At 49.7% G+C, this 20650-nt stretch overlaps 1 protein-coding gene and 1 long non-coding RNA gene across 3 annotated transcripts in view; one reads left to right on the top strand and one right to left on the bottom strand.

Moving 5' to 3' along the window:
- Nucleotides 1-218: 218 nt before the first annotated feature.
- Nucleotides 219-18590, bottom strand: ERBB3 (erb-b2 receptor tyrosine kinase 3). 2 transcript variants are annotated; one of them, XM_049883529.1, is made up of 28 exons: nucleotides 18145-18590; nucleotides 14343-14494; nucleotides 13583-13769; nucleotides 12755-12880; nucleotides 12040-12105; nucleotides 11767-11885; nucleotides 11528-11669; nucleotides 11125-11238; nucleotides 10912-11032; nucleotides 8214-8287; nucleotides 7958-8048; nucleotides 7496-7701; nucleotides 7142-7274; nucleotides 6862-6952; nucleotides 6542-6696; nucleotides 6105-6158; nucleotides 5603-5744; nucleotides 4901-5020; nucleotides 4674-4772; nucleotides 4278-4463; nucleotides 3960-4115; nucleotides 3667-3742; nucleotides 3337-3483; nucleotides 3145-3242; nucleotides 2865-3053; nucleotides 2636-2707; nucleotides 2115-2421; nucleotides 219-1929 (listed from the first exon to the last, which is right to left on the bottom strand). In XM_049883529.1, the coding sequence occupies exons 1-28, from the start codon at nucleotides 18224-18226 to the stop codon at nucleotides 1403-1405; spliced, it is 4032 nt and encodes a 1343-aa protein (XP_049739486.1). In that variant the 5' UTR covers nucleotides 18227-18590; the 3' UTR covers nucleotides 219-1402. The 2 variants fall into 2 exon arrangements, with proteins under 2 accessions (XP_049739486.1, XP_049739487.1); XM_049883530.1 differs by lacking the exon at nucleotides 14343-14494 and having other exon boundaries at nucleotides 18145-18236.
- Nucleotides 18405-20650, top strand: part of LOC126075650 (uncharacterized) — a 31673-nt gene continuing 29427 nt past the window's right edge. Inside the window, exon 1 of the long non-coding RNA XR_007517225.1 lies at nucleotides 18405-18658. This is a non-coding gene — a long non-coding RNA (uncharacterized LOC126075650). The remainder of the gene's footprint in view (nucleotides 18659-20650) is intronic.

Here is a 20650-nt window from a genome sequence, read left to right as displayed (position 1 = left end):
AGAGAGTCCTAGTAAAAATCTTAGGTGAAAAGGACTGTGCACTATGCTTGTCTTAAGGAAAAACAAGGAAAAGTATAGCTGGAGGAAAGCTACGTGGGACGGAAGCAGGGCTGTCAGAAGGCAAAGGCAGCAAGCCCCCGGTTGCTAGCCACTGCTGACCGGCAGAGAAAAAGGGTGGCCTCTTATCTAACACACTGAAGGTTTTCTTCATTTGACAGATAAGAAGCAGAAAAAAACTTTGGCATTTTTATTAAGACATGTATAAAAACAAAACAAAAAACTTCAGTGATAAAACAGACATTTCCCCCCAGTTTCCCATCCAAGGGGAGAGAGGTCTAGAGCTGGGTCCCTTTTCAATGTCAACTGGAGGTGTCTCACTACTGGCTGAGGATAGCTCCTAAAAATGGATCTGGAGGACCCTTGTAAATCCGTCTTTGGGTAAGGAGTGGAGATGATACACAGCGCTTGTGGGTTACGACTTTACACAAAAATGTCCAGTTATTTTTCCTTCTGGCCTCCTCCTCTACTTCCTGAGATGAGGAGTCTGGGTGTGGAAGGAGGCTGTGGTTGTTGGGTTCAGACTTGATTCAGTGCAAAAAACAAGAAAACAATGCCCCTTACAAGGGTGCTGACTTTTATCCATTTTCCTTAACCCCTGTAAGAGCATGCAATGCATTGTAATGCATGTAATGCCTGTAATGCCTGTAAGAGCACATGCATTGAAATCAGGAAGATTTTGAACCTGATCTGCCATCTAAGACATTTACATATTCTCTTTAAAGCTCAGTTTCCTTATTTGTAAAATGAGGATAATACCTACCTTACAGAATTGTAAGGATGAAGTGAGATGATGCAGGTAAAGTTTAGCATGATGATGCCTGACACGCAGTAAAATAGTAATCATTAATATTTACTCCTAATCTCTCTTTGCTCCACAAAATTTTAAGCTTCTCAGATTTTTCAGGGGATTAAGAGTCATAGGCTTAAAATTTTGCTTTCCCCTGCGTGGTTCCTCCCTTTCCTCTTCCTTAGAACAGTCTGGGAAACAAAGGCATAGTCAAGGGCCTAGTCCCAATAAATCAGAACCTGAAAGAAAAGGACATGGGGAGTAATCCTTCATGTCTCGGAGTCTGCCTGAGGAAGCTGGGGAATGAGTTTGGGAAAGCACACAAAATAGGGAAAACCTTTTCTGGGGTTGGGAAAGAGAAGAAAGTGCGCAGCTGGCTACATACCACAACAATTTAGTGTCAGTGTTTAAAAGCCTCCATAGGTTGAATGGAATTGTCTAGGACTGGGGAAATGGGGCTGAGACCTGTGAGGGAGAGGGAGTAGAAGAATGGGGGTACCCTCTAGAGGCACTAGCTGCCATCAAATGCTCCCTGAGTGCCTTGGGAAGCAGAGGTTATGTTCCCTGCGCATTGGTCTTGGGGAAAAGCCTGCTATGCCAGTAATCAGGGTTATCAAAGGCAGAGTCAGTGGCTTCTAAGCTCCGGAGCGTTTTGAGACGGGTATAATGGACATTGGGGGCATGGTATCCAGGCCCCCGAAAAGCTCTCATCTCTTCATACCCTTGCTCAGCTGCCGAACAGGCCCCCATGGATGCATAATCCCCCCCAGGATCTCCTCCACCACGTCGTCGGTTCATATACTCATAGTCTTCATCTGGAGTTGTGCCAGCAGTGGGCATAATAGGCACAGGGTGGAGGGGGCAACTCTGTGTGCTGCCAAGGGAGGCACTGAGGTCTGATCCCAAATCCATGTACTCATAACCCAGCTCCTCGAGGGAACTTGGCCTAGGAGGACGAGGTGGACTATGCTTTCTCCTCCGGTTCATGTATTCATACTCTTCATCTTCATCATCTTCTTCCGTACCCAGGACAGAACTGAGACCCACTGAAGAAAGGGTGCCTTCCCGGGAGGAGGGAGTACCTGGGGGTTGAGAAGACAGTGTGGGTATGTGGAGAATTTCAGGGTAACAGACAGTAGGGAGTGGGAGAAAGTTAGAAAAAACTAATCGGAAGGGATATGATCAGAGAAGACAAAAGGATTGAGAGGACCCTGGAGAAAAAGGATTAGAGGAACATTTGAGGAAAGCCCTAGGAAAAGTCAGGCACCTTTAAGGTGGGTATCTGGCATGACATAACCATTGATATCCTCTTCCTCTAGCCCTGGTGGGGAGAGTGGGGTGACAGGAGTAAGCAGGCTGTGGCGCTGGGAATGGTAGGCACTGTCCCCACAGGGCCGTGGGCTCCGGCTCCGGCTCCGGCTCCGGCTCCTACACATTGATGCCTTCTCCTGGAGCTCAGCCTCAGAGCCTGTCACATGGCCCTCCGATGACTCTGATGTCAGGTGTCGCCATGGCATTGGGTGCAGGGAGGCTGGACGGGGACACCGCTCACTACCCCCACCGACTGCAGATTCCTAAGGAGGAAAATAGAAAACAATACACAGGGACTTACCCAGAGATGAGGAAAAAGAAATATTTGTTTAGAAGGAGATCGGGTTGTTCAGTGTCTTCTTCTTTTGCAGGACACTGATTTAACTCAAAAGTTAATGTCTCCCACACTGACCCTGTCAGTTCTAGGACCCTCTGCCACCCAGCCTTTCATCCGCTCCTTACAGAGGCAGATCTTACCTGGCAAGCCTCCCCAAGATTACCCTGGTTCATGGGCATGTATCCAGATGATGGACTTAGAAGACTCTGGCTCTAGTAAAAAGTAGGAGACAGGTTAATATTAAGAGAGAAACCTACTCTTGTCATGGGGGTCTTTGAGTAGTTACTCGTGTTATCTGTGGGGTTTATGAGGGCTTAGAGGTACAGATGGGCATGTTATACAGTCTTGGGTAATTAGAAGTAGTCTTACTCCACGTGGCCGAGTGAGTGTTCCAACTGGCAGGCTGAGGGCTGAACCCAGTGTGGTTGCCAGGTTGTCCTCCTCTCCTTCCAAGTCCAGGTCCAGGTCTAGCTCTGGCTCTAGCTCTACTTCCTCCAGTTCCTTGTTTGTCAGAGCAGGGGGCTCTGCCCCAGGGGGGATTCCAGGCCCACTCTCTCTCTATTGGAACAGATATTGTTAAGGTGGATCCTGGTTCCAGCCAAGCCCCCTTTTCTCTAAATTTCCTTGACACCTCCTAGTCGCTTCTCACCTTTATGACCAGATACCTGGGTGGGTCACGGGCCATCCTGGTGAACTCATTGGCTAGTTCTTTAAAGGTGGGGCGAATGTTCTCATCAATCATCCAACCTGGGGGTAAGGTGTAGGAGGCAGAGCCATAAGCGGGGAATGGAGTGTGGAGAGAAGTCCAGTTGGAAAATATCTAGGTCACCAGGTAACTCACACTTGACCATGACCATGTAGACATCAATGGTGCAGATCTGGGGCTGTGCCAATCGCTCCCCCTTCTCCAGCAGATCTGGTACTTCAGCCAGTCTCAGCCCTGCATAGGGCTCTGCTCCGAAGGTCATCAGCTCCCAAACTGTCACACCTGGTAGAGGAAGCAATGAACTGGTCAATGGCAGATGGCAGACATGGTTATGAAGGTGAAGGGAAAGCAGAACCTGATCTGATAAAAGGATCTGAAAGGTTTAGAGATTCTAGGAGGGGATCTTAAAAGGCAACTAATGAATCTGAGCCAGCGATGGTATAGGGGGCATCCAGATGCACTGACCATAGCTCCAGACGTCACTCTGGTGCGTGTATTTCCCAAAGTGGATGCTCTCGAGGGCCATCCACTTAATTGGAGTCTGAGGGATTAAAGATAAAGGTGTGAACAGTTGATTTCCAGAGTTTTTTTTTTTTTAATCATTTCCACACCCTGAGGCGCTCTCCATCCTGTTGTTGCTCTCTGAACTAAAATTTCTGCTATCTCCAGGTTCCTCTCCTTGAATTTACTATGCAGCATCTGCTTGCCTCTGTTCCCTAGCTCCATGCTTCACCCCCCACCTTACCCAGCTACCTCACCTTGGCCTCACTGTGTAGTAGCTGTTTATCATCAGGGGGCAGCAGGTCAGCCACCCCAAAATCTGCCACCTGAACTTGACTGGGTGACTTGAGCAGCACGTTTCGGGCGGCCAGGTTCCTATGTACCATACCATGCTCCTCAAGGTAGTACATACCCTATAGGGGAAGGATATGTACTCAGGTTGGGGGAATTAGCCCTTGAGATCCAGAATCACCCCAAACCCTGAAGGCAACTTTCAGAATTTCAGCCTGCCCACCCCTCCCTACCTGTCCCTAGCCAGGCAATTCCCTCATAGAATTCTTCCAGGCTCCTCTCACCTTGGCAATTTGTACTCCCCAGTTAAGCAGCAGTTGTGGCCCCAGGGCCCCCCGGTGTTCTCTCACATAATCCAGCAGGGAACCCAGAGGCAAGTATTGTGTGACAAGCTGCAGCGATGACCCTGGGCACAGTCCCAGCAGCCGTACAATGTGGGCGTGGTCTAGGCTGCCAATGGCCCGCATATGCTAAGAGACATAAGAGGAATTATCCAGAGAACAAACAGGTTCACATACGTTCAAATATGTGCACACAACCTGTATTTACGTAGACCAAGATTCTCAGGTACATCAACATGGCTAACATATTATCTGCTAACACAGGATCATGCTTCTATGCAAATGTATCTAATTATGCTTATACACAAATGTCTCCAACTTTTACAACCCCCTCCTTACATCTGTCACAGCTTGAAAACTCTGCCGTTCACTCTTGTCCTCAATGACTTTTATGCAGACTGGAATCTTGATGGATTCACCCTCAGGGATCCACACACCCTGGAAAGTTTGGGGCAGGAGTCAGCCTAAAGTCATCCTCCCCAGGCCAGTCTTGTCCGTAAATCTTTTTCCCCTTTGCCTTAGATCCTTTCCCCACCTCCCAAGACTTCCTGTGAGCCACCACTCACTTTGTGCACAGTTCCAAAGACGCCTGAACCAAGCACTTTAAGCTTCCTCAGCTCTGTCTCTTTGAAGATTCTGGCCAAGACCTTGTTAGCCTTCTCTCTGGGATCCAGAGGCTCTAAACTCTGAGAAGCAGATGTGGAGGAGGTCATCAGGAAAGCCCACTCCCATGTTCCACTCCCTCCCTATCAGTGGTGCTGAGAGCAGCAGAGCCCAAAAGGTTGGGGTCAGGAAGAGTTTTTAGTCCTGGACAGCATCATAGGCATATCGAGGAATAAGAGACCCTGAAAATTGAGAAAATTGTTTGTGCCATTAGACAAGAATCAAGAGGGTTACGTTTTTCCTTTGATCAGAGGTTGGTAATAACATCACCTTGGGTATTTTAAGCAGTGCTCTATGTTTTTCAAAGCGCTTTCACATACATCATCTTCTTTCACTCTTACTGCCATCTTATAAGGGTGAATGTTATTTCCTTTGTATAGATCCATAAACTGAGGCATAGAGAAGGAAAGTAACTTTCTCCAAGTCATGTGACAAACTAATAGCAAAATCAGGACTGGAATAAATGTCTCCCATCTCTCTGGCCAATGTTCCTTCTATTAGGCCACACTATCTCCTTGAAGATAGGGATCAAATCTCCAGGGAATGAAAAGGCTCTTAAAGTGTGATGGCATAGGGTACCTTTCAAGATTGAGCTAAGTACTCACCTCACCCCGTTCCAAGTAGCGCCTCATGGCCCTTTTATTCTGGATCCGGCGCCCACGCCAATAGAGAAAACTACTGCCCAGGATCAGGAAAATCATAAGCGATCCTACTACCAATGCCAAAGCCATTGCCAGATGGGTTTTGCTATGGGATATAAAGAAGCCCAGCATTATCCCAGAGATATACTTTCCCTACAAATGTCATCTGTACCTATGTTGAAGGTATGGCGCAGATCTGGGGTAATAAGTCAACATTAATATACCTATATATCCTTGAGCCCCGAAGAGGTTAAGCTAGATTTGGACCCCCTTAGAATACAGCAAGTTAATTTTAGGAGGGGAAGGCCAAGATCCTGGATTCTTATCTTCCCCATCCAGTGCTGCTAGTGAACTGTGTATGGAAGACAGAATGAATACAGACCTACACTTCCTAGCAGTTAACTGCCCTCTCCCTAGATTCTCTCACAAATATCCCCAATTTTTTGAATCATCAAGGCCATCATACCTGATCGGCACCTGAGTTTGGTCTAAACAGTCTTGCAGGTCTGGTCCTTTACACCTGGAAAAGAAAGTCACACCCTTAATGGGAGCTCAAACAACAGAGGGTCAATTCCAACAGCCTTAATATACAAAAGCTTGTTCCAGACCCTATCATGCCATACCATCTCAGAGCCCAAAGCATATCCCAAGACATAGCCTATATCCCTACCTTGCCAGCCCTCCCTGAGCCCTCCCCTGAGCTGAGCTTACTCCAGGTTCCCAAAATTGTGGTGCAGTCTTGTGCTGTTAAGAGTTTCCCTTCAGTTAATCTTTTACAACACAGCTGGGCATGATTCTTAAATCAGTCCTTTTCCTCTTTCTGTTCACATCACCCTCTTCCTTTCCCTTCTTCTGTGCTCCTACCCCCCCACCCTTTGACCTCCTCATCATCTCATCACTGACCCTTGGGTGCAGTTCTCATGACAGGGTCGGCATTCATTCTGAACATCCGGATACTTGTAGATGGGACCCTTGGCACCTAGGACTCCATGGGGGCAGCTGCTCACACAGTGGGGCCCATCTCGAAAATGGGCACACTGAGCACAAGCATCAGAGCCCTGGGTGGAAAAGAGAAGGTCAGAAAGAATGGGGTCCCATGGTCAGTCCATACCTTCCAGCAAGGACCAACCCACTCACTGAGGATCTGTATCTATAAGCCCTAGCACTATTTGGCCTTCCTGTATTGGCCTTGGGATTTAGAGACTCTGGTGCTTCTACTGTACCAAGCCATTGCATGTGGCAGCGCCCTCCATGGGTTCGCATTCCGGGTGGCAGGAGAAACATTCAGCCTCATGGGCAAACTCACGAGGCTCCCTGTAGTGGGTAAATGGAGAGGGTCATTTTCAAGTCCTGACCTTTATGCCCCCAACCACAGGGTTTCCTACCTCATTCCCACCAAGGCATATGCAGCAAGTTGTCTAAAGACTTTCAGGTGTCACCCAAACAGCTCCATCCCAGGGCCCCAATCCCACCCCTTCTTGACTCTTTCTTCCCTCACTGTACCCATTCAGAAAGTTGCAGTGTGTCACGCAGACACCTCCTCGGCTGTAGTTTCGGCAGGATAAGCACTGACCAGGGCCTGGGCCCCAACATCCCCCAGAGGAGCACAGTGGGTCGCACACTTTGCCCTCCGCCACTGGAGAGGAAGGGGTAGATTAGGAGAGCAGACTGAGGACTCCTAAAAAGCCGTCTCTTGAATTCCTCCTCATCACTGCTTCTGAACCCCCAAAGCTTCAAATATCCTCCCTCTCCTTGTTCCACCTGCCACCCCTGCTCCCACTTCCAAGGCAGAATAGTCCTCACGCCCCTCTCTTCCCTGACTCCCTCTTCCCACTACCCATGGGCCCTTTCCCTCACCACAATCTCTGCGGGGCCGATTATGCTTGATGTCTAGTCTCTCTTCTGCAGGCCCTCGAAGCAGCTTGGTCCAGTTTAGAGAATGGTGATAGCAGAGCTGCCGATTGGCACTTATGTAGATACGCCCAGCACTAATTTCCCTCAGGGACCGGAGGCCCAGAGATGTGATATTCAAGTTCTTCATGATCAACAAGGAGAAGCCCCGGCTGAGAATAAGGAGACAGAATGAGAGGGGAGACTACAAAGGGAAAATTAACTATGCAGTGGATTCATTCTTATTCAATAAGTTTGTTCTGGGCTAGTAAGGTTCACTGAGAAGGAATTCCTTTTGCCTTTTACCTATCAAACTCTCAGACCCTCTGGGCCTGCTATATGAGACAGTGTCTTTTATTTCACTCAAACACACCTAAGAAACAGAGTTCATTGCATGGTGATGCTCCCGCCTCCACACCCCATACTCACTTGTAGAGGCTTCTGCCCTCAATGGTTGTCAGGTTGGAAAAGACACTGAAGTTGTGCATGTGGGGAGGCCAGGACTGGATGTTTAGGTAACCTGAGGAATTAGAAGAGGAGTATGAGCAGGAAGCCTTCTCCCCTTCCTCTTTCTCAGATTCTCTCTCCCCTGTTGCCTGGGGCATGATTTTCTCAAGTAGTTATGCCCTAATCTGTGTCAGTGATTCATCAGTTCCTCTCAGAAAGCCTAGCCTGTTCTGCTCACCGGTGATCTCCCGTACTGTCCGGAAGACACTGAGTTTCTCAGGGTCCAGGGCAGGTATCTTGTGCCAGGGGTCTCTGGGAAGAACAGTAAAAACAGGTGAACATGGTAGAGGTATACTCCAGTAGCAATGAGCACACCTAGTCTCAGAACTTGGTTTCTAAATATCATTCTCTGCTAAAAAGGCTCAGGGCTTCTTGGAGAAATGGCTGGGGCCTAGAACATCTTGTGCCAAAAAGTAACAAAGTGCTCAAAGAATGAAGGGTACAAACCCAAAGAGCCAGTTTCAAGGGGCTCCCACAGGCCAACTTGGAGACAATCGAACACCAAAATAAATAATTAGAAAGGATTAAAAAAAAAAGTTGCTGTCAAGTAGATTCTGAATCATTGAATAAAATAGGTATCCATCCATCCATCCAACCATCCATACGTATATGTATATATGACATACATACATAAATAAGGGGAGTCTCTTCCTAATACTAGAACGCCAACCAATAAATATAGAAGGAATAATCATAATAACTGATTCAAGCAAATATCTCCCCACAAGATACTTAGTAACTATAAGAGAAAAGTATTAACTTTATAATAGAGAAACCTGGCAGAACACCACCTTAACCACGTGACCAGTAATGGGCCAAATCAGTGGCATGTGCCTCCTTGATATGATGCACTAAGAATACAACATCTGTGGTATTGCTCTCAAAAAAGTATAACCTAATCATAGGGAAACATCAGACAAACCCAAACTGAGGAACATTTTACCTATTACCTGGCCTGTACTCATCAAAACTGTCAACCTCATGTAAGACCAATAAAAATTGAGAAACATTTCCAAATTTAAAAAAACAAACAAACCAAAGCCACTCCCAACTCATAGTGACCCTATAGGACAGAACAGAACTGCCCCATAGGGTTTCCAAGGCTGTAATCTTTACGGACGCAGACTGCCACATCTTTCTCCTGTGGAGTGGCTGGTGGGTTCGAACCACCAACCTTTTGGTCAGCAGCCGAACCACTGCACTACCAAGGCTCCTACTTCTGGATTAAAGGAAACTAATCCATTGCCTTCAGTCGATTCCAACTCATAGCGACCCCATAGGACAGATTAGAACTGCTCCATAGAGTTTCCAAGGAGCGCCTGATGGATTTGAACTGCCGACCTTTGGTTAGCAGCCACAGCTCTTAGCCACTATACCAACCAGGGTTTCCTAAAGGAGAGTAGACAATTTTATATAATCTATGATTCAGGATTTTTTTTTTACTATAAAGGATGTTAGTGGGACAATTGGTAAAATCTGAATACAGTTTATAGGTTAGATAACATTTTGTTTCATGTTAATTTTCTGATTTAAACAATTATACTATACGCAAGAAAATATTCTTGTTTTTAGGGAGTGCACACTGAAATGTAACAGGGGTAAGGTACATCATGTCTGGAAACTTACCCTCAGGCTATTCAGGAAAAAAATAGTTCTATAATATGTATATATTAATGTGTATATGTGAGGGTCCCTTGGTGGTACGAATGGTTTGCACTCCACTATGACCTAAAGCTTGGGGGTGGGAGAAAGGCCTGGTGTTCTGTTTCCATAAAGATCACAGACAAGAAAGCCCTATTCAGCAGTTCTACTCTGTAACACATGGGGTCACCATGAGTCAGAATCAACTCCCTGGTAACGGGTTTTGGTATGTGTATGTGTGTGTAAGGAGAGAGAGGGGAAAAGGAAGAAAGAGAAACAGGGAAAGAGGGAGGAGGGAGGGAAAGAAAGAGAGATGTTAATATATAATATTATTATTTGGAGAACCTGAGAGAAGAGGGAATCTTTATGTCATTCTTGCAAATTTAGCGTAGATCTAAAATTATGTCAAAATAAAAAGTTGAAAGAAAAAAACAACAGGTGGACATAATGTTTCACACACACACACACCTTTAAATGCTGTCCTACGGATTAGAAGCCCTGGTGGTGCAGTGGTTGACAGTTTAGCTGCTAATCAAAAGGTCAGCAGTTCTAATCCACCAGCCACTCCTTGGAAACCTTATGGGCAGTTCTACTTTGTCCTATAGGGTCACTAACAGTTGGAATCAACTCAACAGCAATGGGTTTTTGTTTTTGCTCTTTGTTGCTCCATGGAGCACAGCTTAGGAAAATAGCTGGAAGTCAGATGAGGTAAGATAGATGCCAAGACACATGGAGATCTCCAAGGAACCAGAAAGCGGAAGCTAAAGAGACAACGACCTTTCTCCAGATCTGGCAGAGACCGAAAGCCTTCCCCTAGAACAGGGGCTCTGAATTCGGACTTCTAGCCTCCTAAACAGTGAGAAAAATAAATTTTTGTTTGTTAAAGCCACCCACTTGTGGTATTTTTGTTATAGCAGCGCTAGATAACTAAAACAGAATAGCTGGGAGGCAGATAATGATCTAAATTTAAAAACAAACTTTTTAGAAAACTTTAAGAAAGAGGAAGGAGACCCTGTCCCTTTCATTGGATCCCCTAAGGTTATTCCTGAGGGGATTGAAGGCCTGGGTGGGAAGTTGAGTTAAGCACTGTTTCAAGGTCCTTTGCAACCTCTAAGATTTTTATGACTTCGATTCCTAATCAGCCCAGCATATGAATGGTTAAGCAATGCAGTGAACTGTGAGAGGGTGGATGGGTGGGGGAACAGGGAAGGAAGGCAGGATCTCTGATTTCTAACCCATTGAGGCCAGTGATGAGGAAGTCCAGGTTGCCTAGGATCTTGGTGCAGTTCACAAATCCATCGATGTTGCTCGAGTCCACAGTCTGGAAGCGGCTCCCAGAGCCCGTCCCCTCACAGGCTGCAAACAACAAAGGGGCTCAGGAGAGGTGGCCTGAGTAGCTTTGGAGGAAAAGATGTTCCTTTACTGACTTCCTCCTATCTCCTACTCACCTTTGGGACACAGCCCCCCACAAGGCTCGCACATCTTGAGCCCATTTTTATCTACCTCCATCTTGTCTGGAGGACAGGCCCTGACACAAGAAGCTTGATCCACCACGAAGTTATCTAGGGAAGAGAAGGACACAATCAGAGATGAGGAACACTGCCAACCAAACCCCTCTCCTGGGCCCTTGTTCCCTCCTGCTCCGTATTGGGTTTGCCCATATCCCCACCACCCTAGGTTCTTGGAATGGGACAGGATCTATGGGTCACTCATTGGGGGTGATTAGATGGCTATAACCACTTGCCTTCTAGGCCTCCACTACTTTCCACCCAACTTGACCCCATTGTACCCCTAAAATTCCAACTAAAATCCTGGATCCACTACAGTTGTTCTTTCCCCTCAGACACTTACGGGGACAGCTGGCCACACAAACTCCTCCATACTGATACTTGGTGTGGGGATTGGGTTCCAGCTGGAAAGTTAGCTTGTTGTAGACAAGTGGCTGTGGACACTGACGTACACAGGCTCCACTGTCATTGAAGTGTCGGCAGGCCTGGAACATGGGAGACTCATAAATGTTACATATGCACCCCTACTCCTCCCTGAAGCCCACATCCTCATTTCGGCCCCAGGCAGGTCCCAATACGTACAATGCAATCTGTGTCTTGAGGGCCTGAGCAGCCCCCTGCACACTCATCATGGCAGCACTGGTTGGGGTTTGGCCCAAAGCAGTGACCATTACATTGAGGGGCACAGATGGTCTTGGTCACTATGGAGGGAGAGAAAGCATAGCTGTCAGGGCTATTAGAACTGTATTCTAAGAGTCCTCCAGGCTCATCCTATGCCCAATGTTGACACAGGCTGGGGTAGGCAAGGATATGAAAGTGTATGTGTTTGAAGTTTCTAGGCAGAAAAGAACCCACATGTCTGGCAGTCTTCTGGTCCTGGACCCCAGCATCGTCCTTTGCAGACCTCATGACAGGGGGGACCTGGTTGAGAAAGAAAACAACACAAAAGGCTAAGAAAGTCTTGCTTGAATCAACAGGGTATGATGTCAACACACAGGCACCCCAGTCCCAGGAAGTGAAGATTCAGAGCACTGTCCCTCCTCACCCTTGGAGAGCAGGGCTGGGCTCAAGCGAACCTGTCAACAAGGGGTGGAGCCACGCCTCCACACCACCCACTGGGCAGCTGAAAGGGAGAGGCTGAGGCAAATGCCAACCTCGGCCCCAGTCCCAGCCCAGGAACTTGGTTCCTCCTTGGCAAACTGAACCCAGCAGAAATAAGTGTGTATGAATAGGCAGGAACAAACAGACTATGGTCAGGGGTAGGTAGGTTCCAAAGAGAAAGGACCATGTTGCAGTGAAAAGGGGAATGGATATGGAGTCCAAAGATCTGGCTTCTCCATTTCTACACAGACATTGTTTGCTCTTTTTCTTGACACACTGCTTCTGTGGTTTGGGTTTTAGGGGACTGACCTGGTCCCTCCTGGCAGGCTCCTTGGGTCTAGGGCCTGAGGTGTTTGTTCAATAGAGAAGAGGTGGGTTCAGATTAGAACACAGGGATGTAACGACGGCGGAAAAGGAGTCACTATGGTTTGGTGGGGGCAGAAGAGCAGTCTTAGTTATGGCCACTCACAGCTCTTGCCATTTTCCTTCACCACAATTTCAGCGTCCTGGTGCCTCACGATGTCCCTCCAGTCAATTGTGTCCATGTGACAAAGTTTCTCGTTCCTCTCAATATAAACACCCCCTGACAGAATTTCTGAGGTAGGGAAGAGAAATGACAGGGTTAAGGGCTATAGCAGACCTCCTCTTCCCTACCTTCCCACCAGTCCAAAAAGACACCTAAAACTCAGAAGTAAGGGAAATGGGGCAGACAGATACATCCAATTAAATCCACGCTGCAGAGAAGATTCCCATTATAGAGCAGAGGAGGAGCCAGGCTCAAAGAATTGCAGTCTCCTCAGACACCTGTCTAGATCCGGTTTGACCAGTGGGGGAGGGGAATAAGGAGAAAGATCTCTGACTCAAGCCTGCCTCCCCCCTACACGTACACAGAGAGAAAGAGAGAGAGCCCTGCCTGTGTATTTTCCAACTGACTGGGACATGGAAAAGTGGAAGATGGCCAGGTGATATTTAACTCCTATATCCCTCCAGCCTGTGGGGGCATGGGGACAGAGTAAAGGTAGAATTCCCAGGGAAGAGGGACATGGAGATACACTGTACTCGGAAGTTAGAGGAATAGGTGAACAGATCCAGCTCTAACTCCAGCCTCACAGGACATAGGACCCTCCCTCCAGAACAGATGCCCCCAACTTCCCACTGGGAGGCCCTCTATTGTTTAAGGGGTGGTAGACCAGAGTGGTCAAGGTGGTAGGCACCCTGGAGGGGGCACTTGGAGTGAGCTGTCTTGAGTCATCATCAAGGAGAGGGCTGAGGGGCAAGAGCATCATCAGGAACTGACCAGTGAGCTGAGTAAAGCGGAGCTGCCGCAGAGCATGGCTGGAGTTGGTGTTATAGTTCAACATGACGAAGATGGCAAACTTCCCATCATAGACCTGGGTGCCCCGTACCACTCGCAGGTTGGGCAGTGGCAGTGTAGAGAATTCATTCATGGCCACGAGGACATAACCTGTCACTTCTCGGATCCACTGTGATGCAGGAGATTGTGTCAATGAGATGGACAACAGGGCAAAAAGTCTTAATCCCATTCCCCTCCATAAGGCATTAAGGAATCCTTAGCTCCTCTAATTCTTTCTAATTCCTATTTTGGATAAGGGAGTGGACTATGTCACACTATTGAGAGTGAAAATAGGCAGCAGAAATGATTGGGGAATTCCAGTTTCCTACACTTTTCTTCCCAGGAGGGTCCTTGCTTAGTCACTTCCCCATCTCCCCAGGTGCCTCTTGGTCCTCAGCTGTCTGCATTAGTCCCTGCTTACCCTGCACAACCACAGACCACCACCCTGCCCCTGCCCCCTTCTCATTATGGCCAGCTCCTATGTATCCCCAGCTATGATGACAAGGCCACACGTCCCAGATTCCAGTTCTTGTCCCCATAAATACAGAAGATTACATAAATACAGAAGATTAGATCTTAGAAACTACTGCATCTTAGGAATGCTGAACTCCATCCAGCAGAGGATAGCCCTTAGGAAGGGAGCCAAGTGTCTGTGGGGAGAACAAAGAGGGACAGGTTGAGGGAGGTGGTTGGGCTCTCTAACCTGCAAGAATGAGAGATCTGCATTGTATCCTGTGAGCACAATCTCAAGGTTCCCCATCACCACCTCACACCTATTGTAGAGCTTGTACAGTGTCTGGTATTGGTTCTCGGCATCGCCAGTCACACTCAGGCCATTCAGAGTTCCGGGACATACTGTTCAAAGTAGAGATAAGAGTGGTGGAGGGCTGGACACCAGTTTTCAGCCCCAATCCGTATGTTCTGAGACCACCCTCTTGGTTGCCCTCTTCCAGTTACACTCAATAGGATCAGAAGGCAGTTGCCTCCAGCTCTTCCCTTAGGAATAGGCAAAACCAAACCAAACCCATTGCAGTTGAGTCAATTCTGACATATGGTGACCCCATGTGTTCCAAAGGAGAATAGCTCCCTAATCTTTATGGAAGTAGGTTGCCAGGTCTTTCTTCCTTGGCACTGCTGGGTAGGTTCCAGTCATCAAGTTTTAGGTTAGTAGTGGAGTGTAAACCATTTGTGCCACCCACAGATAGACAGCGAGGCCTATAGTGGACCAAGATCCTGAGCTTCCTCTCTTAGAATCTTCCCAGACAGGAAGGTGAAAAAGTTTTCCTTTTCCACCGGGGGCTCCTCTGTGCCTCCTTTGGGTATGACTTTGGGCACTAAGGGGTTAATCAAGGAGGATGTAGGATTTTTTTTCCCCCTAGAAAGTAGAAAAGGACAGAAATTTCTGTTACTCTCCTTCTCCTCCCCCCCCCCCCCCCCGCCATGGCACTTACTCTCTATCCCCATCCTGTCTCTCTCTAGGTCCCGGAATAAATATCTCTTTGGGGCAAGCACACAGCCCCTATTGTGTCTACTGAGGGTGGGATGGGGGCAGAGGGTGGGGGCAGTGCCTGGGGCCACAGTCTAGCCCACAATGAAGCGATTCTATCCAGGAGGAGGGGGCTGCCCCACCCTGTCCCCAGACTCCTCTTGCTCAGCAGCACCCCCTCGCCACCTTCAAGCCTTGGGTTCAGACAAGTGACCTCACTGGGGGGGGGTCTCTGGTGAGGGGTCAATGGGAGCTTTGTCTTTAAAGCTGGAAGATAAGGAGCTGGTTGCCTACCTCCCTCCCCTTCCTGAACAGCTCTGGCTTCCCTTCTCACTGCTTTCCCCTATCCTGACCCACTTCAACTCCCTCAGCATCACACTTTCCAGCCCTAAAGTATTTTTAGCAAATACACAGAAGCCTGGTGAGAAACAGCAGCAGGCTCCCCCAAGCTACCCACCCAATTTCACTGACAAAGGGGTTCATGAAAAGGCCTTCTCAACATGGCAATCCTCACCCACACTAGGGGAGAGTCTAGAATAGAGGTACGGGAGGCATGTCAGTCTCGGGGTTCCCTTTAACTTGTAAGTATGAAGGATATAGGGGCTCCAGGAAATGGTGGACCTTGAAACCTTGCTCCTGTCTCTTTCACCTGGCTCGGTGCAAGACTCTGTTGTGTGTGTGTTTGAGCGCATGTGCTCGTATGTAGATACCACCTGTTCCAACCACCCTTCCCTGAGGCAGTGTCAGCTTAGTGGGAGGCAGGAGTGGGAATGGAGGGAAAATGGTGAAGCCCCAGCCCCTCCTCTTAGATCTACCCAATTCTGACCTACTGACCTTGGAGGGGCTCCCCTTATCTATCACTCCTGGGGGGGGGGAGAGGTTAGGGGAGCAGTGGGGGGGGGGGGTAGATGTAGGCTCAGAAGAAGGGTAAACAGGCCAGGAACTCCCAAAGGAGCCTGGGTACTTCAGGGTCCTTGGGCTGAAAAGAGACTAGGAAGGTTAGTCATTTCAGCCCCACCCCAACCCCCTTCCTGGCAAGACACCCCCTCTTCCAAGTCAAGGCGCCAATCCTTGTCCCCAGATAAGGGAGGAGCCAAGATCTCTGCATACGGAAGTGGTGTGTGTATGTGTGCACGCACGCACATGTAGGCCCACACATACAAACATGTTTATAGCTCCCCTTCAATCTATATGAGTTCTGCCCTTGGGTTTTCTTATTGGGAAGTATTTCAGGTGTCCCATCCACCGCCAAGTGCGCATATGTGTGTGTGCAGACTCTGTGTCTATGCTTGGAAGGCTAGTTGTTAGAGTTCCATCTCCAGTTCCCTGCCACCCTGAGGGTAAAGTCCATATTACACAAACAGGGAGCAAAGGGCCTGGGCAGGGAGAGGGACGAACAACATCTCTGGGGAGAAGCCAGACAGCTTGAGGAGGGGGACAGGGAGAGAGGAATTTTACAAAAATCCCTAACTGTCCCACAGGGCCAGGGTGATAGGAAGGGTCAGTGTCACAAGCTCTCCTTTGGTAGAGTGAACTGGGTGTGGGGCAGAACAAGAACCTCAAGCCCCTCCTCAACCAAGGGCCTCCCCTCTAACATCCCCCACCCCCATCACAGCCATCATAGCTGGGACAAAGGGGCTATAGAACTGAGACAGGGCCGGATGCCCAGAGGCTGCAGAACCCAGATAAAGGGTAAAGAGACCCAACCATGCTTGCCTCCTGCCTCCCCCAGGGAAGGGGCCAGAATCTGGGACTCCTGGGTTACTGCTTGAAAATTCCAGGGGTCTGGATGGACCAGTGATAGTCACTTCGCTCCTCCCTCCCACTCCAATCCCCAGACCCCCCCCCCCCACCAGCTGGGAGTGTTCATATCTCAAGATCCCAGGGTCTAAATTTAGGCCCAGCAACTGTGGGGGAAGCACAGGTGTTTTCCCACTCCCACCCTGGGGAAGGGGCCCTGGCTGTGCCACACACTGCAAGCTGGTATCTGGGAACAGGAGAGGAGATCAACAGGACTCCTCCAGTTCTGGCACCCCTCAGGTGTCTGCGGTCCCAGAGACACCCCCAAAAAGAGATTAGGTGGCACTGGGGGGAAGGAATAGAGATGAGCAGTCTGGGACTCTTTTCTCCTGGAGTCAAATAAACGAAACTGGGTGAGGAGCTGGGCCTGGGAAGGGCTCTCCAGGGCAGAAGCCTCAGAAGGTGGAAGTAGGGCATTCTTGGCCTCAAGTTGGGGAGAGAAAAGACAAACGGAGAAATAGAGGCTGGAAGCCCTTGTCCCTACAAAGTTCCTGGCCTAGGGTCTAGTATATGGTAGATGCTCGATAAATACTAGTTGAATTGAACTGGGTCTTGCCAAAAAGAAGTTGGCCTCGTAGGGGACCAGCCAGCTTTATTATTTGGAGGGAAAGCGGGCAGCCAGGGTGGGCTGGGCCTCTCACCCTGCTGTCACCTGGACTTGGCCCTCTGGTTAATCTCAGACCTCCCCGGGGCAGGCCACTCACGGAAGAGGAGGTGCAGCTCCTGTTTTCCAACACCAGAGAACAACAACCACCATCACCTCCCCTCCCCACCCCCAATCCTCCCGTAGCTCCGCCCTGTCGGCAAAACAACGAAACTGGAGGTTGCTGAAACTGGGGGGTAGAGACTCCCCCTCCCCCCCGAAGATCTCTACCTCCAATCATCTCCTTACTCTTACGGAATGGAGGTTCCGGCTCCTCTCCCTGAGGGTCCCTCAGAAGTGTGAACTACTGTTTCGCCGTCAGTACCATCAGGGGAACGAATTAGAGGGTCGTTGGCGCGCTAGGGAGAAGGGGGCCCAGGAAGCCGGTCCCTGACCGGACCACGCCGAGAACCCAAGCCACCAAACCTGACCGTCCCCTCCCAGGTGATACCCGCGGAGTCGGGGTCAGAAGCCTCAGCCTCGCACTGTGCGAGACTCGGCGCCTCACACCCTCAGTGGCTCCGCGCACGGTTCGGATCCCGGTTCCGAGTTGGCCAGTGCTTCCCCGCCGCTTACCTGCCTGCGAGCTGCCCACCTCGGAGCCCCGGGCCAGGCTGAGAAGGAAGCCCAGCACCTGCAGAGCCCCGTTCGCCCTCATGACTCCAGCGGAGGGTGAGGGGAGCCCAGCCAAGTCCGGCCCGGGGGCCCCTGGACTAGGACATCGAGGCAGGAGCCACCTGACCCGCCAGCGAAGTGATAGTGGCGGCGGCGGCAGCAAATTACCACCCGAGCCGGAGCCGGAGTCCTGGCGGGTGGCAGAGGAGGGGTGTGTGTCTGTGAGAGGAGGGAGGGAGGGCGCGCAGGGGAGGGGGTGAGTCACGGCCGCGCCCCCTTTCGAGCCGGGCTGGAGGAGTTTGCTGGAGTCTCCGACTGATTGCCCGCCCCGAGCGCGCCCCACACCTCGGCAACTCCGGGACTCCCTCTTCTTCGCCAAGCAGACGAAGAAGGGGTCTCACTCTAACTTTCCTTCCGGAGCTGGGCTACGAAGGCGGAGGTCAAGATTCCAGAAGCCCCCCAAATCCCCGGAAAGGTAATGGGGGCGGGGAGAGAGCGCCAAAGCCCGGCCCCCTGAAAGCTGGCCTCGCCCACTAACCAAATCACTCATCTCCCCTAGCCGGTTGGATCACTTGAGGATTTTCTCTCTGGAGTGAATATTTCTCTCTGTGTGTTTTTGAGGGGGAGGGTGTTGTTTGCTTCACGCTTAGGCCACCTCAGTTTCCCCCGGCTCAAAACCCCACAACTCATCCCCCCTGCCCAGGAACCCGAGCCCAGAGGCCGCGTGAAATTGCACTGTCTCCGGCCGCTTCCTTCTCCAGACCCGGCGCCGGCTCGGCCTCTCCCGGGGATTTGGTTGGGGGGCGGGGGTGGTTTCCAGCCTGGGAACAGACCCCAGAGCCCGCTTTCCAGTTCCACCCTGGGAGGGGCTCCCGCACCTGTCGCCGTCCCCTCTGCTGCCCCCCACGGCCGCCTGGGAGAACAGCTGGCGCCCCTTCCACACTGGAGTCTGTGACCTCGCCGACGGGGCGGCCGTAGCTCTCGCCGGTCGGCTGGGGACCCATATGGGCACACCTCGCCACAGGCGCTCACACCCTCCGGCGCCTCCCAAGCCCGGGCTCGCACTGGAAAGAAGGAAGGGGCAATAGAGACTGCGTCCGTGAATGGCATGGATCCCTGGCACCTCTCGCACCAACTCCCGGATCCAGACCAGAGGCGGTCGGGTGCACCGAGGGTGGCTGCCCAAGGCTGGGCCAGGCCCCTCGACGCACCCAACTGGCGCCCCCTGGTGCCCACCAGCCCCACACGGCGTAGATTTCAGTCCCAGAGATTGGCATTCCGGGTCTTAAACGGAGAGTCGATTTTATTTTCCCCAAAGCTTCAGGCTTGAATAATCAAGAACAATTGTATCTTGATGAAGAAAAATGTCGCCCCTCACCCCAGGCCAAGACAACGGGCTAAAACTTCTCAGACTTTCTCTGTCCACTTCTAGGGCGCTGGCCTCGCCCAGACCACTCACGTGACGGTGGTACTGTAATTGCGACAGCACAAGCCTTTGACATATACAAACATATACCACTTAATTTGTAAAACATTTCCTCAAACTCAGTACCTTAATGAATGTTTCACTTAACAGAAAAACTATACAAACTAGGTGACATTTGTTCCCTTTTTTCACAGAATGGAAAACGGAAGTTCTAGAAACTCGTGATTTATCTAGAAGAATCAGGACGAGGGACTCAGGTTTTTGACTAGGATTTCTTATGCAATACTGAGATTCAAACTCCCATCAGATAACTGAGCTAACATCACTTAGGAATTTCCATCCCTACTTACTCTCCCCCAGATTAGAGGACCTTCTATCGCTCACCACCTCAACCTAGGTTTCAGGGCCCTGGCTGGAAATTCTTCTCATTTTTGGAATATTTCGGACACTCTTAGTTGAAATGTTACCCTAATTTGCAAATCATATATTCAGTAAATTTCAATCAGTTCCTATTGTTGGCTTAATAATATGATTTTTGTTTTAACACACTTCAGACTGGTCTTTCTCGCTCTTTCTCTCTCTCTCTCTCTCTTACCCTAGTGTCCTGGGATTAGGTCAGACACGCTGGAAGGACTCTATGCTTCTTCATGGTCTGTCGGACTCAGCCGCTCAGAGCCCGGCCTACACAAATCAGCTCTGTACTGCAGCCCCTGCTGGCTCATGGCCCCTGTGGGTTCTGTAATTCTCTATAAAGGCTCACAAAATCCACAGAGACTATGACTTGTACTTACATATACTTTATCATAACCTGAAGGAATGCAAACATAGAGACACATTAGGCAGGGTCTGAGAGAGGTCCCAGCATGAGGCTTCCATTGTCCCCAAGGACATGCAGCACCCTCTCCCCTGCGTGGATGTTCTCACCAATTCTGGAATCCCCAAAGAGAGTTCCAAGGTTTAGAGTCCCCTAGTCACTTTTTTTTTTTTTTTTTTAGTCACTGGGACCTCAATGAATGTGCATGTATCAAATTGGAATATGCA

This window comes from Elephas maximus, chromosome 4, assembly GCF_024166365.1.
Source record: "Elephas maximus indicus isolate mEleMax1 chromosome 4, mEleMax1 primary haplotype, whole genome shotgun sequence".
Lineage (NCBI taxonomy): Eukaryota > Metazoa > Chordata > Mammalia > Proboscidea > Elephantidae > Elephas > Elephas maximus.
Note: the sequence above shows the minus strand (reverse complement) of the source record. Positions and strands in the feature narration are given on the sequence as shown.

Excerpts from the sequence above, each read along its gene's own strand:
- ERBB3 (XM_049883529.1), bottom strand. The coding sequence starts at position 18,226 with ATGAGGGCGAACGGGGCTCTGCAGGTGCTGGGCTTCCTTCTCAGCCTG. Across the intron at positions 12,881-13,582 it reads CCGCTTTACTCAGCTCACTG|AAATTCTGTCAGGGGGTGTT; the intron begins GTCAGTTCCTGA and ends TCCCTACCTCAG. Across the intron at positions 11,670-11,766 it reads CTCAAGACACAGATTGCATT|GCCTGCCGACACTTCAATGA; the intron begins GTACGTATTGGG and ends CCCATGTTCCAG.